Source organism: Myotis nattereri (genome assembly GCF_964212035.1).
Source record: "Myotis nattereri genome assembly, chromosome: X".
Classification (NCBI taxonomy): domain Eukaryota; kingdom Metazoa; phylum Chordata; class Mammalia; order Chiroptera; family Vespertilionidae; genus Myotis; species Myotis nattereri.
In genome coordinates this window covers 31,711,267-31,728,258 of record NC_138078.1, presented here as the reverse complement: position 1 = coordinate 31,728,258, position 16,992 = coordinate 31,711,267, and the positions used below count along the sequence as shown (strand labels likewise).

Below are 16,992 nucleotides of genomic sequence, written 5' to 3'. Positions count from 1 at the left end.
AATGCCAAATATTGTATGTAATCAGCCTTGAGCTACCAGTCTGGAGCTATCATGTTATTCACTATGGCTGCATCTACTGGGACTGGGTGTGTGTGGGAGGGGCCAATTTGTGTAAAGGTGTTGGCTTCCACCAGCTTAGTGCTGGGAGCAAGTATATAAATTGTCTGAGGCTCCCTGAGGTTCACCTCCATTTGTCAGCTACTCCACCTTACCCTGAGGTTACATGATCCTCCCCCAGAGCCTTCCAAAGAAACAATGTAGACTGGATCCAGTCTTACCACAACTCACCGACCCTTCAATAGGTTGCGGGCTTGTTAATGTAGTGTGACTGAGGTCAGAAGGATGTGGCTATTGTGTCCCATACATGGGGGCCACATGACCAGACACTCAATGAGGAGAAAGTGGTACTTACTCCAGAGCCATATTTCTCAGTCTCTGCCAGTGTTTTCAAGTATAGTTCAAACAGGAGGAGCGAGCTGCAGGTTCAGGTTTGGTGCAGCCAGTTGTCCCCTTTACAGAAGCAAGCTCAGCAAATGCTGTTAGGCTCTTATAATCCATAAAATTTGGGTCATTGGTTGATCATGGGTAGTCCATCTCAGCATATAAATTCCTTCTTGGGATCACATAAAATGATTTTTCCTTCTTGAGTTCCAAAATGTAAAGCATTGCAAGTTAAGATAGTTTTTTTTGTTTGTTTTTTTTTTGTTTTTTTTAGCTTTCATTACTCTTTCTGCTTACAAAAAAATGTTGTGCTTTTAAAGGTTGCCAAAAATTGTTCTCTTTAAAATGGATGAATGGATAGATAGAAAGAAAGATGATAGATAGATAGATAGATAGATAGATAGATAGATAGATAGATGATAGCTAGCTAGATAGATAGATGATAGAAAAATATACTTGAAACTTTAAATTTTAAAAAAACATATCAGTTTTACATTTTAAAATATGAATAGCAATAGCCTGATAAATAATAAGAATGTCTTTCTTAAGAGCTTTCTAAAATATTTAATGCTATTATTAGAAGCATGTTGCTAGTCAAAATAGAAAACAAGTTTCCAGCACTACTACCACCACTATATAAAAGTGTGTGTATTAAAGAGCATACACATTAAAAAGACAAAAGCAAAAACAAGGCAGTGCTATGATTAAGCACTACTTGGCTGAGCTAATGAAAACTGGAATCAAAGGAAACTAATCATATTTCGACTGATACTTTTATATATCTCTCTCTATCAGTAGTTTATTATCCATCAAAATTGACAACCCTCTTTCACTGACCAAGGCTTTGTAAGCTGTTTAGCTTTTCACATTTTAGCGACCATGCAAAAGCGCCTGAAGAAGGAGAAAAAATCCAAGAGAAAACTGCAGGAAGCTTTGGAATTTGAATCAAAACGCCGGGAGCAAGTGGAACAAGCCCTTAAACAAACCACTAGTAATGACAGTGGCCTGAGGATGTTGAAAGGTAATGTCTGATTTGGACTTAAACACATTCAAGTTACTCAAAGCAAAACCCCATTTAAAAAACAGGAAAGACGAAAGAGAGAAAGAAAGAAAGAAAGAAGGAAAGAAAGAAAGAAAGAAAGAAGGAAAGAAAGAAAGAAAGAAAGAAAGAAAGAAAGAAAGAAAGAAAGAAAGAAAGAAAGAAAGAGAGAGAAGGAAAAGACTTTGTGCATGAATTATTAAAAATCAATGTGAGGCCAAGTGATTTAGGTCATTAATTAAATCTGTCAAAATAATCTGTATTCTGGGAGATAAATAGTTTAGGAATAACAAGAAAATCTATTGGCTTTTGCAGTAGAAAAAAAAAGTAGTACTAATAACTTCCCTGTCCCTAAAATGTAAGTGTTACAGGTCCATTAATGTTAAAATACGATGATATTTAGTGTACTCTATTTTAATGAACTAAACAATGCTGGTACTTTTAAAGCAGATGGCATCAGTATTGAGGGTTTAAGGAGGTTCTGGTTGAAAAAGGATGTTCCAAGTAAATCCCAGGAGATCCTTTGAGAAGAGGTGCTTTTGTTCTGAAATTTTTTTAAAATATATTTTATTGATTTTTTACAGAGAGGAAGGGAGAGAGATAGAGAGTTAGAAACATCGATGAGAGAGAAACATCAACCAGCCGCCTCCTGCACACCTCCCACTGGGGATGTGCCCGCAACCAAGGTACGTGCCCTTGACCGGAATCGAACCCGGGACCCTTCAGTCCGCAGGCAGACGCTCTATCCACTGAGCCAAACCGGTTTGGCCTGAAATTTCTTAATTCCAAACTTTTCTGTTTCCATTTTTTTTAGTCCTCACCCAACGATATTTTTTCCATTGATCTTTTAGACAGAGTGGAAGAGATAGCGGTAGGGGAGGAGAGAGAGAGAGAGAGAGAGAGAGAGAGAGAGAGAGAGAGAGAGAGAGAGAGAGAGAAACATTGATATGAGAGACACATCAATTAGTTGCCTCAAGCAAGTGCCCCGACCAGGGCCAAGGATCAAAGCTGCAACCCAGGTACAGGCCCTTGAGTGGGAATCAAACCTGCAACCCTGGCAACTACTTGGCAACATTGGCCAGTGCTTTGTTTCTAGTTTTTAAAATATTTTTTTGTTGATTTCAGAGAGGAAGAGAGAGGGAGAGAGAGAGAGAGAAACATCAATGATGAGAGAAAATAATTAATTGGCTGCCTCCTGCATGCTCTACACTGGAGATCAAGCCTGTAACCCAGGCATGTTCCCTGACTGGGAATCAAACCATAACCTCCTGGTTCATAGGTCAATGCTCAACCACTGAGCCATGGCAGCCAGGTTTATTTCAATTTTTAATTATGAAACTCAACAACATTATTTCACCTCATAGAATAGTCAGGTTCTCCTCTCATAGCACATTGACCACTCCTATATTTAATATCCTATATAATAAAAGGGTAATATGCAAATAGAACGGCAGAACAACTGAACAACCAATTAAAGCATAATATGCTAATGATATGCTAAGGTTGCTCAACCACTCGCTATGATGTGCACTGACCACCAGGGGGCAGACAGTCAACTGGTTGACCAGTAGCTATGACATGCACTGATCACCAGGAGGCAGATGCTCCGACCAGTAAATTAACTTGCTGCTGGAGTCTGGTCAATTGGGACTGAGTGAGATGGGCCAGACATGCCCTGGAGTCCTCCTGTGGTCCCTCCCTGGACTGATCATGCACCAGTGAGGTACCTTAGCCTGGCCTGCACCCTCTCACAATCCAGGACCCCTTGGGGAATGTCAGAGAGCAGGTTTGAGCTCGATCCCGCATGCCACTCCCATGGGGAGGACATCAGATGCAGGGCTCATGGCTGGTAAGCACGACTGTGCCAGCATGAGCCTCTCCTGATTGGGATGATTGGGTGTGAGCCTGTGGCAAGCACAGTGGGGATGGGATGAGCAGAAGCAGCAGGTAGGAGCTACAGGTGGCATTGGACTGTGGGTTTCGGCCCGATCCCTGCAGGCCACCCAGAGGGACCCCACCCATGCGTGAATTCGTGCACTGGGCCTCTAGTGTGTTCATAACAAGGATGAGCTTAAGGATTTTATGTACATACTAGAGGCCCGGTGCACAAAAATTTGTGCACTCAGGGGGGAGGGGGGTCCCTCAGCCCAGCCTGTGCCCTCTCGCAGTCTGGGAACGCTCAAGAGATAATGACCTGCTGGCTTAGGCCTACTCCCGGGTGGCAGAGGTCAGGCCCAATCCCTAGTTGCAGCCCCTGGTTGGGCTCAGAGCAGGGCCGATTGGGGAGTTGGGGCGCCGCCCCCTGTCATGCACAGAGTAGGGGAGATTGGGAGGTTGTGATGCCACCCTCAGTCACGCTCAGGGTAGGGCCAATTGGGGGGTTGGGGCACCGTCCCCTGTCACACTCAAGGAAGAGTCAATGGGGAGCTTGTGGCGCCACCCCCTGTCACGCAGAGAGCAGGGCCAATCAGGGGGGTTGGGGCTCTGTACCCTGTCACGCACAGAGCAGGGCCAGTCAGGGGGTTGGGGCACTGCCCCCTGTCACGAACAGAGCAGGGCCCATCAGGGGTTTGGGGCGCCACCCTCTATCACCCACAGAGCAGGGCCGATCAGGGGGTTGGGGCGCCGCCACTCTCACACTCAGGGCAGGGCCGATGGGGAGGTTATGGCTCTACCCTGTCACACACAGAGCAGGGCCCGTGGGGGGGGTGGACTGGGGCGCCACACCCTGTCACACACAGAGCCACAGGGCGATCAGGGGGTTGGGGAGCTCCCCCTTATCAGGCACAGAGCAGGGCTGATCAGGGGGTTGGGGCGCCTTCCCCTGTCACGAACAGAGCAGGTGGATAGGGAGGTTGTGGCCCCGCCCCCTGTCACACACAGAGCCGCAGGGCCATCAGGGGGTTTGAGCGCTGCCCCCTGTCACGCTGATCCCGGTGCTGGGAAGCATATTACCCTTTTACTATATAGGGTAGTGGCCTGGTGCACGGGTGGGTGCTGGCTGGTTTGCCCTGAAGGGTGTCCTGGATCAGGTTGGGGGTCCCCACTGGGGTGCCTGGCCAGCCTGGGTTAGGGGATGATGGCTGTTTGCAGCTGGTCACACATCCTTCAGGGTGGGGGTCCCCACTGGTGTGCCTGGCCAGTCTGGGTGAGGGGCTGAGGGCTGTTTTCAGGCTGAGGGTGACTGAAGCTCCCAACGTCTCCTTTTTTTCTTTTTTCTTTTTTTTATTCTGGGCCAGCTTTAGCTTTGAGGCTTGGCTCCAGCTCTTAGGCCTCCACTGCTGAAAGTAGGTTTCTGGCCTTTGCTTACAATGTTGCGATCCTGCTGGCTGAAGCCCGGTGGACTAAAGCAGGTTTCTGGGGTTTTGTGTAGCTTCTATATTTGTTACATAGTTGCTACGAGTTGCAGCTCAGAGGCCGGCAGCGGCAGGTGGGGAACGTTGGAGTCCTCCCTCACTGAAGCAAGCAAGCCTCACGTTCGCTTCCAGCTGCCTTGCTGCCGGCTGCCATCTTGGCTGGCAGTTAATTTGCATATCGCCCTGATTAGCCAATGGGAAGGGTAGCGGATGTATGCTAATTACCATGTTTCTCTTTTATTAGATAGGATTTACACATACTCCTTGCAGACATATTACATACACATTAACTAACAGGGAAGTGCTTCACTGTCCTATGCTAAGAATGAATAATGGAGTTTTGCAACAGTTTAATTGTATTCTTTCCTTTCCAAAAGTTCAATTCCTTTTTTTACTATGACTCTCTTAGACCATTCTGCTCACAATCAATAGATATACAGTGCTAGATTATTAGCTCATATCAACCATGCCTCATTGAGACAAAGAAGAGAGAATGTAAATAATAATACTACATTAATATTTCACACAATGGGATATCTCAGACAGCGGGAACCAGCATCCTTGCTTACTCAGTCTTAAAAATAATTTCTGCCCAGCAATAGAAGAAATGTTCTGTGCAGTCTTATTATTTGAGGTCCTAAACTTGTAATTCTGAGGCAGTTTGGCTTTTTTTTTTAAACGTTTTAGAAATCCAAACATAAGTGATCTCCACTCTAGCTCCAGTTTTCCTAACTGTAAAAGAAAAGCAGCTGCTTATAAGTATGATGGGTACCTTGTATTCAGATAATTTCCTTGTCATGTGCATCCCTTATGGCAATGGGTGATACACTGGCATCTGTTATAACATTACAAAAATGTGTCTGAGCAAATGTCTATATGCAGAAATGCCCATATTAAGCTCTACTTGATGTATATGAATAATTTTAGATAATTACTTTTTATATTTAAAATTGAAAATAAAAACCCAACTCCTTGTTTCTTTTCTTCAGGTTATTTTTAAGCAATTCATGTATTCTTTTGCCATTAGAGCCTATACTAAATCAAGACCACAAGCTGTAAACTGTGTTGTGGTGTTCATGAGTGCTTAGCATAGAGATAATCTCATCATCTATCACATTTTACAAAAGAAAAATATACTATCAGGATGAAGCACTTCCACTTATGCAATTGTATCCATCTTTTAGATATTCCACAGTCAAGACATGTTACCTGATAGTCTAAGGTGATTTTTTGGATAAATTAATTTTCTGAGATTTATCTCTAGAGAATGAAATGCATAAAGAAGTATTTACTATAGAGCTGAAAATATATGCCCAATTGTAGAATTCAGCTACAGTTTATAACTCTCCTTCCTAACATAAAAACAAATATACATCTAGAAAACAAAAACAAACATTCCATCCAAGTTTTTTGTGTTATGTATAGGACCAAAGTACTGGCTTACTGATAGGCTTCTCTTTAAAAGGAATCAGAAGAAAAAAGAATTGTACCTTAATCCTGAATGTCACTTTTTTCAGATACTGGGATTGAAGATATTGAAATAGAAAACAACGGGACTCCTCATGACAGTACTGCTATGCAAGGTACAGTAAATGGCACATTTCTTTCTATAACTGCTTAATTCATGACCCCTAGAGGTGGGGCAGGGATAAGCTCCTATATTCATACTCTTAATTTAAGTAAAATGAATAAGCTTAATTCTTCTTACTTAATGAGAGAGGAAGATTATTTACAAATAATCATGCATGTGTGTATATAAACTAATATTTTACATATATAACCTGAGCAAAGTCATTGTATGTTTAACTATTAAAATGATGTACATTTATATGCTAGGCATATTCTAAAAATGCATAAATGTGAATACAATTTAACTTTTAGTAGTATCATAATGTGCTTTTAAAAATCTCACTAACGTTTGTAAAAGCCATGGGTACAATAATCATAACCAATTGATATTTTAATTGTTCTGGACAACATTTTTATCAACCTTTAAATTTTGATGCTAAATTTCAATAATTTTAGAAACTGCTTAAATATGGAAAAAAAAGAGCACAAGTTGTTATTTATGATTTGCAAGATTCCAGTAAATGCTTAAATCATTTAAATACGAATATTTAGTGGTAAGAAAATACATGAAACAAATCAATATAGAGTCTCACTAAAGTGTAAAAGCACCTAAAACATTTTGACCACTGGAGTTTTTCCAGTGCGAATTTAATGAAGTTTTCTAACCCCTTGTATGCTGTTTATATTTATTTTCATATTTATTGTGAAAAAAAAGTCTCACTTTAATAAAAAAGGCATCTCCATGAGAAAATGGCTTCCTAATGTTCAAAAAGGTAGATGACTATGAATATATTGCTTGTTGTAGGTTTGAGTAATCAGTGCTTTACACTGTCTGGTGAAAGCAACATCCTGGATGTGACCAAAAGTTCTATTTGGGTTAATCTGAGAGTCACCGTTTTATGGGGCAGCTTTACAAAATTTAGAAACCCTCATTAATGTGGTTTTGCATGTCATCTTTACAAAATCAAGAGTGTCAAAGCTCATGGATCTTCTGATAATGTAGCTGCCTAAACATAACTAATGCATTAACTAAGGTGGTTTGGCTGTCTGGTCTAATTAGCATATTACACATTTATTATTATAGATTCCCAATTCATCACTATGTGTTTAATTTATATGATGGTTTTAGTACACAGTGTCAACATCTTTCCCCACTATGAGATAAATACAAGCTTTTGAACTGTCCTAAAGGTTTTCATTTCCATGCACCAAACACCAGATATCTTATTCATGGGAGGTCAGTTATGTGATATAAGCAAAAGGTACATTCACTATCTTTTTGGAATACTTTTAAAATTTTAATGGAGCCTATAAAAATGGTTTCTGCATATTAACTTGTGATTAAGGAAGGCCACATTTAATAATTGTTTTCACTAAGTATAATTTGAATACGTTCTACTACCAGGGGTCCTCAAACTACAGCCCGCGGGCCACATGCAAATACAAATATTGTATTTGTTCCCATTTTATTTTTTTTACTTCAAAATAAGATATGTGCAGTGTGCATAGGAATTTTTTCATAGTTTTTTTTTAAACTATAGTCTGGCCCTCCAACGGTCTGAGGGACAGTGAACTGGCCCCCTGTTTAAAAAGTTTGAGGACCCCTGTTAGACTTGCTGGCTATGCATAAAATAATTAGATATATCTTTATAAGGCTTGAGATGGAACTTATTTTATTTTTAAAACATATTTATTGTTGAAAATATTTCATATGTCCTCCCTTTTCCCCCATTGACCCCTTCTAGCCCACCCCAACTCCCACCCCAGGCCTTCACCACCTTATTGTCTACTCTAGACCAGTGCTGGTGAACCTTTTCAGCTCGGCTTGTCAGCCTTTTGAAAAACCCTAACTTAACTCTGGTGCCGTGACACATATAGAAATTTTTTGATATTTTCAACCATGGTAAAACAAAGATTTATATTTTTGATATTAATTTATATATTTAAATGCCATTTAACAAAGAAAAATCAACCAAAAAATGAGTTCGTGTGTCACTTCTGACACGCGTGTCATAGGTTTGCCATCGCTGGTCTAGACTTAAGGAATTAACTTTTATTATTTTTTATTTCAAATGACAAATCAAATTGTCAGCTATTCGTGCTTAATATTGTAAATATATGGTGGGTAAAATTACCTTCCTATACATCTATCTTTTATGTTATATTAAATAATGTTCTTGTAAACATGATAAAAATGAAAAAGCACATATTCTCACCTCTCTTATGACAGAATTTAAGTAGTATAATAAAGTTCCTATAATCAACTTATAGGATGAATGCAGTGTGTTAATATGACTGTAGAGTCACAATTTAATATATAAAATATTTTAACAAAATATTTATTCTATTAGCTAGGAATATTGGTTTCTGAAAATAGTATTAGAACTTATTTTAAGTATAATCCATAAAATTAATCAATTTAAAATTTACCTGAAAAATATCAATAGTATTACTTATTATTTAAGATTCTCAGAATTTCAAGACTATGTTTATATGTATGTATGAACTTCAGAAAATTTATAATGCTTGGAAAACATAAAATGTAAGGTCAATCATGGTTTTCCCATTTTTCCTAATATTTTTGCTCTTGTGCATTATAGTGTTTTTCTTCTGTAACCTATTTTAATATTGTTTTCATCTTTTTCACTTACCCACTTTTTAAACAGGAGGATAATTTCCTAGTATTATTTATGAGTACTACTTATGTATGCTAGCCTAATGCCATTTCCAAAACCCCTCTCCATCACAAGCAAACAATTCCAGCATCAGTGATGTCTTTTCTCTTCCTATTATCAATAGCTCTGTTGGATAAAAATCTGTCATTTACCTAGTGCTTTCCCTTTGAAATTCAATTAGTATCACTGTGACATCTCCTTCAGAGTTTAAAAAGGACTTGGAAGAATGTTGCTTGACCATCCTGAGAAGGAATAAAGTTATATACAGTTTATTATAATTTCCACTTGGATTTCAGTACAGGTAAACTGCCCATGTACTAGTATTAATACATCTATTTGAAATCGAATTAGCTTAGTTATCTAATATTTTTTATTCTTTGGATGTTGTTTGACAGACAAGATATCGTACATAGACCACCATCTGATAAAAGGGTTTCCATATCTTTTGTATTTTAGCAGTCTATGATAGCAACTCTTCCTAAATATTTTTTAACATATTTTATTGATTTTTTTACAGAGAGGAAGAGAGAGGATAGAGAGTTAGAAGCATCGATCAGCTGCCTCCTGCACACCTCCCACTGGGAATGTGCCCGCAACCAAGGTACATGCCCTTGACCGGAATCGAACCTGGGACCCTTCAGTCTGCAGGCCGACGCTCCATCCACTGAGCCAAACCGGTTAGGGCTTCCTAAATATTTTAAGGTGATCAAGCAATGAATACATACATACTCTGATGGCCGTGTCCACTATTGCTGGCGGTGAAGAATTTTGTGAAATATATATACTAATATCCTCCCACCTAGATTTCCATAACTCGGTTGGGGACCTGCAAAACAGCACATCAACCATCTTATCAACCAATCTCCATTTCACATAAAATAAACATACCAGGTGTCAGTAGGTGCACCTTCAGATCAATGATTTTTGTAAATGACATTCAAGTACCATTTGAGCAGTGCATTTTTGCTGATAAAAGCAAATTAAGTTAACACAACTACAAATGCGCTGATAAAAATCTCAAACTAAATAGCAGTGCCATTAGCTAACAAAGTAATATTTTCTCTTTACTGTGTTCTGCCATTTAGTTATTATCCTATTGGAAATCTAATTATAATCCTTTTACTCCCTAGTCCAACTTCACAGTTTTTGCAAGCTTAGCACTGACAAGTGATTTCATTACATTTGATTGCCCGTGCCCAGATTGACTTACCTTCACTTGGAGACCTAAAAGCCCTCTCAGTTTCTCAGATTCCCTGTTTGCACATTACACCAACAGCTCCTTTAATTAATTAGTATGAACAGCAGTAACATGAATTGCTGAACAGAAAATAACATCATTTTATGATCACAGGGAGACTTCCCTTTTGCATGTTTATACCTTAGTTAACTTTTGTATGATTCTATTTCATTAGTAGGGGCTATTGGTACAGTTGATAGTAAATATTTATTAAATTTTTGAAAATTGACATCTTTGTTTTAATAATAATAGATAAAACAAACCCAGTATATGGAGCTTGTAAATTTTAGAAAACAGACAGCAGCCTTCACAAACTTCCTAGTAATAACATAAAATAAAAGTTCAGGGGAGATAACATCATAAAGCACAAGGACACAGTGACACATTGCTCTTGTTTCTGCTACTGCATTTGTTGGGGAAACAAAACTAGACAAAAAGCTAAGAACTGCTTTGTCAAGAGTAATGTCAATCTCTTTGATTACTTTTTATAATTGCTGTTTTGCTTACATGTTTGACATAGAATATACATTTAACACTGGAATATATATTTCCTCTGACATCTATACATATAAAGAGGTAACATGCTAATTTTTCCATAACGGTGTCCCCATAACAACCAATTTGCATATTGATCCACACACAGCAGGGGGCTGGCGGACAGAGCCAAGTTCCTGGGGGTCTGAGGAGACTGCCTGACAGGAGCTCAGACTGCAAAGAAGGAAAAAGAAATGGTCATGGGGAGCTCTTCCAATCCCCCTGTACAGATACCCTACCCCAGCCCCCGCACTCCCGAGGGGACAGGGAGGCTGATCAGATGGGGAGAAGGGCCAGCCTCAGGGGTAGCTGCAGCCCGCACCTCTGACTCTCCATCCCTTCTCCCGCCACCCCCATCAGGGGTGCCCACAACAATAGCATGCTGGCAACCACACATCAGCGCCCCCAGGGCCCGTGGCCCACCACTGCTGGGGCCCCTCTCTACAGCTCCAGACCCCAGCTGGAGGTAGGCCTGAGTGGCCTCCCAGAGACAGACCCTTTCCCCCTCCCCCATAGCAGCAGCACCATCTCTGCAGAAGAAGCACATTGAACCTCGCTGGGGGCACAGCTAAACCCTCCCTTCTAGCCCACCTGGCTCCACCCTGGCCTGGCCCCCACCTCACTCCAGGAGATTGGAGCCCCACTCTGAGCAGGTAGAGCTGCGAAACAGCCATGTACAATTTAAAGGATGGCTCCAAGCAGGAAGATTTGACAGTTACTCCCCCTTTGGCCTTGCTGTCCCCTTTGCACCCCCTTAATGCCCTGCCCCCTGCCAGCACTTCCAGTGAAGACCGCCGCTATAGGGCTGCTGGCCAGAGCCTGCCCCTCTGAGGCCTATGGAACCCTCTGCAAAGCTTCTATAGCTACAGTCCCAGGAAACAATCATGCCCTCCTCCCCTAATCAGCACCTGCTATCTGTGAGGGTACCCGTGGGCTTAAAAATAACAACCCCTTCCCCTTTAAACATCACTTACTTGATAAAACATTTCTAGGTTTATTAGCTCAGAACCTCCTCATGACAACCCAGTGAGGTAGACGGAGAAGAGATTATAATCCCCATGGTATATGCGTATGTATTCAGAAATGAGCTCAGAGAGGAAAAGTGTCAAGCTCACTGGTTCCCAAGATGCAGCACACACCCCACGGGGATGGGGGGGGGCAATTTTATTGTAAATAGGGACAATTCAAGAATGAGTTAACAGTGAATTTTTTGCATTTCTTATGGTTCTAGGGGACCTCATCTACAGCATATCCTACATAATAAAAGGCTAATATGCAAATGACCAAATGGTGAAATGACCGGTCACTATGATGCATGCTGACCACCAGAGGACAGATACTCAATGCAGGAGCTGCCCCTGGTGGTCAGTGCACTCCCACAGTGGGAGCACCACTCAATCAGAAGGCAGGCTCATGGCTGGCAAGCACAGTAGCAGTGGTGGGAGCCTCTCCTGCCTCTGAGGCAATGTTAAGGATGCCTGACTGATGGCTTAGGCTCAGTAAGCCATTAGTCAGACCTCCTCCCAGGGCTCCTGGACTGCGAGACGGCACAGGCCAGGCTGAGGGACCCCCCCCCAAGTGCACAAATTTTATGCACTGGGCCTCTAGTTTAGTATAAGAAGCGCCAGTAGTCTTAGCATATGAATTAAGTCCTAAGGACATCTTACCTCAGCAATAAACTATCACATCCTCCACCTCCACTAGGACCAGAATGGCCCAGCAATCTGACTTAGATGGGCCTACAAGATATTTACAAGGAAAAAGTGACCATGAGATATAAGACAGTCATTAGCTTCTACACCTGGCCCAGAGCTGGTTAGCCTAAGATGGGGTCCATGGAGTGGGGAGCCGGTGCTATTGTTGGTTGTGTGTGTGTGAGAGAGAGATGGTTGTTCAACTTCTGGTCCTGCTCTACCTGTGTTACCAACAGAAATACACACACACACACACACACACACACACTATATAATAAAAGGCTAATATGCAAATTGACCGAATGGTGGAATGACCAGTTGCTATGATGCACACTGACCACCAGGGGGCAGACACTCAATGAAGGAGCTCCCCCTTGGTGGTCAGTGTACTCCCACAGGGGGAGCGTTGCTCAGACAGAAGCCAAGCTCAAGGCTGGCAAGTGCAGTAGTGGTGGCAGGAGCATCTCCTACCTCCCCAACAGAACTAAGGATGTCCAACTGATGGCTTAGTCTCGGGGGGAGAAGGGGGAGTGGTCCTAAGCCATCAGTTGGACATCCCCTGAGGGCTCTTGGACTGCGAGAGGGTGCCAGCTGGGCTGAGGGATCACCCGAGTGCACGAATTTTGTGCACCGGGCCTCTAGTCTGTATAATAAAGAGCCAGGGTTGTAACTACTGAAGACTTGACCAGACTGGAAGTCAGTGCTGGGTTGCTGTGGTGCCCTGACCTATCACTGACTGCCTAGGAGGCTGCGGATCAGGCCCGGAGAGAGGCCTGCAGAGAGAGAGGCAGGGTCTGATCCATAGCCTCTATAGCAGCTGTTGATCAGAACTTGCCTCTCTTTCTCTCTTGGCCTGTCCAAAAGCCTCATCACCATTTCTCTCCAGGCCTCCATTGGGGCTGCTGATCAGCCCCATCTTTCTGATCAGGCACTCTTTATAGGCCCAGAGTCTCTGACTGGCATAGAAACTTACCAATCAGAATCAAATCTGGGTGAATGTAAGGAGCCAATGGCTGCCTAGGAGGTGAAGCTTTTGACACTGACTGGAATAGAAACTGACCAATCAGAACCAAATCTGAGTCTACTGTGAAAAGCCAATGGCTGCCTAGGAGGCAGAGCTTTTGATGCTGACTGGCAAAGAAATTGACCAATCAGAACCAAATTGGCCAGCAGTGGAGGACAGTTGGGGGCGAGATCAGGTCTGCAGGGGAGGGCAGTTTGGAGTGAGATCAGGCAGGCAGGGGAGAGCAGTTATGGGTGATCAGGCAGGCAGAGGGGTTAGTCGCGATCAGGCAGGCAGGCAGTCAGGTGAGTGGTTAGGAGCCAGAGGTCCCAGATTGTGAAGGGGGTGTCTGACCACAGGGATCAGGCCTAAACTGGTGGTAGGACACCCCCCGAGGGGTCCCCAATTGGAGTGGGTGCAGGCTGGGCTGAGGGAAACCCCCCTCTGCGCACAAATTTTATGCACCAGGCCTCTACTTTTCCCATAAATAAGGTAGAATCTTAAGTATTTTTTTTTCCTTTTTTTGCTGCTAACATTCCATAAGTATATATTAAATCCAATCTACATGTCAAAAGTAACCAAAATTTGATGTAAAAGATAAACCTATTTAATTTCCCTTTGAATCACTTTTGTTTAAAAAAAATGTGGGAGCTTATTCAGCAATTATAGACTGAGCAATCCAAAATATAAAATGCATAATCTTATCTATTCAGAACTTTGTTAAGGTGTCAAGGAAGAATTCAAACCAAAGTGACTAAAGTATATTTGACTCTAAAAGCAGCAGACACAATTTTAACATCACAATGTTAAAAACACGCATATTATATTTTAAAGCAGAATTTAATGTACATATATTTATAATATACTAGAGGCCCAGTGCATGAATTTGTGCACCTTGAAAGGAACTGTGGGCTGTGAGGCTGTGGTGGGCACAGGGGCGAGTCTCGGCCCATCCTCTGCACTCCTATCTGGCACCTCCCACTGCGGCCTGTGGTCTCCTCTCTGCTGGCAGCCCTGCTCCCGCCATTGCTGCTCCCATGCACTGATGACGCCAGCCCCACTCACACCTGCTGACAGTGTGGAGGGATTGGGGCCAGCACCAGCAGCGGGTGTGAGCAGGGCCGGTGCCGTCAGTGGGTGCAAGTGGCAGCTGCTGCCCTGATCACCCCTCAGGAGCAGGGGGAGGTGGAGAAGCCCTCGGGGGCGATTGGGGCCAGTAGCTAATGCTCGCACCCGCTGACAGTGCCAAGTGATCAGGACTGGTGCCAGGCATAGGCAGCAGGTGTGAGCAGTGGCTCTGGTGCTGGCTGTGGGTGCGAGCGGGGCCAGTGCTGGCAGCAGGTGTGAGCGCCGGGCAGGACCATGGCATGTGGGAGCAAAGAATTTTCAGTAACCACCAGAGGCTTGCCCTGATGATAGCAACCGGTGCCCTACCTTGGTCTGGTGCCTCTGCTCACCTGCTCTACCATCCAGCTGCAGCAGATGCCTACCATGTTCCGCACTCAGTTACCTGCTGCCAACGACTGCCATGTCATAGCGACCGGTTGTTCGGTTGTTCCACCATTCAGTCTATTTGCATATTAAGGTTTTATATATATAATATTTAACATATATTTATACTATAAAATCTATATGAATATGTATATTCTTATCTATTATCTCAAAATCAATCTGAACAGCATATACTCTTCCTTAATTTGCAGCATCCTTATTATCTTCTCTCTTTTCTGCTTTCTTGGAAACCTAGAACAGCAGTCCTCCAAAAAAATCTTAAGATGCCATGCCAAAACCTATTGCAAACTATACCATTGGGCTAACACTGTCATTGTAGAATTTGATAAAATAGCAATGAAATTAATGGTAGGAGCAAGTAAGGGGACTGGAGATTATAAATTACATGTGATTTACTTCCATGTATGTGATATGACAGGAAAAACTAAAAAGAGAGCAGGTAGAATTTCTCTATAGGAATTTCTCCTAACTCCCACAAACTAGTTCTTGCCCTACTCTCATTAATCATTAATTTCCCTCTCCTTTGGTGTCTCTTACCTTGTTGGAAGACATATATAGGCACTCTAATATTCCCATTTTAAAATGGAAATGTTCTCTTGTAAATTATATAGCATGTCAGACATTAGAGAATTTGTGAGAAGTGGGTCCTTTTTCTTCCTAAATGTTTCTTGTAAGAGTAGGAGCCTTTTAATGTCCAGAAAAACTTTTATTGCAACCACCATCATGGAGTAGGAAAGGCTCCAACATACCCCTTACACAGAAGAATTTTTTCTCTAAAGCAGCAGATTTTTCTCCCTTGTAAGGTTCATTTGATAGCCTCTTTTCACTTTCTTCCCCAGGAACTATTTATCTCTCATTTTCTTCATCCCCTACTCATGTTTTGTTTTGTTTTTAAACTTGATTGATGCTATCTCTTAACCATATCTTTTCCTGTGAAATACCTTTCAGATTATAGCATAGAATATTCTCATACTTCTTTCTTAGAAGAATGTGAAAAGCTTACATTATGTGATAATTTGGGCCCTGATTGTCATGGGGTTTCTTGCAGAACTTATCACTACATTGTTAATAGAATATTTGCAATGACTGAAATTCTGTCACACTAATTGTAATGATAGCATAAAATCTCATCTACGGATCTAAGATTTACAATTCTAGTTATATCTCATTCACATAATTGATGAAATTGTAGTTGTAGTAATAGCAAGATAGGAAGATTGAAAGCCAAAATATGTTGTTCTGCTAGTCAGCATTTTGGAATCTACAAAATGAATTTATTAATTAAAATGTCTTTCTATTACATAGAAAGTGTTGTTTACCTAAATTCTGATAACTGCTTAACCAGTTACTTTAGGCCTCATCCTCTTTACATATGCGATACAATTTTTAAGCATAGGATTTACCCTATCCCAGATATATCTGATGAGAAACATGAAAAAAAGAAATCCTTTTTCTGATTAAAAGTTTAAGTCTTTAAGTCTTTTTATTCACTTTCACACTTGTATTTTAATTAAGAAAACAGACAGCATTTTCATAGAAGCCTGTAATCATATGCCATTGTTTCACACCACTTTAAAAAACAGAATTATTATGTTGCTGCCACATATACATTGCTGCTGTGTGGTAGTTCTATGCTAAGTTACTCATTGTGTTTGGAATGAAGAACTGATAGTCTAAAATTGGAATAGTGGGTAGGGGGTAAGATAATACCTCTTATTGGGGTAGCCTGGTGAACTTTGTGCCTTTCTTTTCTTTTGGGAGGATGTACTTTTAAAAAGGTAACTTTTCAGGGCACTTAAGTGAAGCTTTCATATATAGATTCAATAATGCCTGAATATAAGATAATTAAAAATCCATTCAAGATGCCTCTTCTCATTACTCTCCAGTTTCTCTTCCTTTTGACGACTTTGATTTTTATTTATTTATTTATTT

The 16,992-nt window shown here is 41.6% G+C and overlaps 1 protein-coding gene across 2 annotated transcripts in view; it reads left to right on the top strand.

Moving 5' to 3' along the window:
• DACH2 (dachshund family transcription factor 2) overlaps window positions 1-16,992 on the top strand; it is a gene marked incomplete at its 5' end in the record, with an annotated part of 789,041 nt that overhangs the window by 758,113 nt on the left and 13,936 nt on the right. For both annotated transcript variants that reach the window (XM_081115454.1, XM_081115453.1), the window contains 2 exons: window positions 1,316-1,462; window positions 6,354-6,419. In XM_081115454.1, the coding sequence (XP_080971580.1) occupies window positions 1,316-1,462; window positions 6,354-6,419 (213 nt within the window). The remainder of the gene's footprint in view (window positions 1-1,315; window positions 1,463-6,353; window positions 6,420-16,992) is intronic.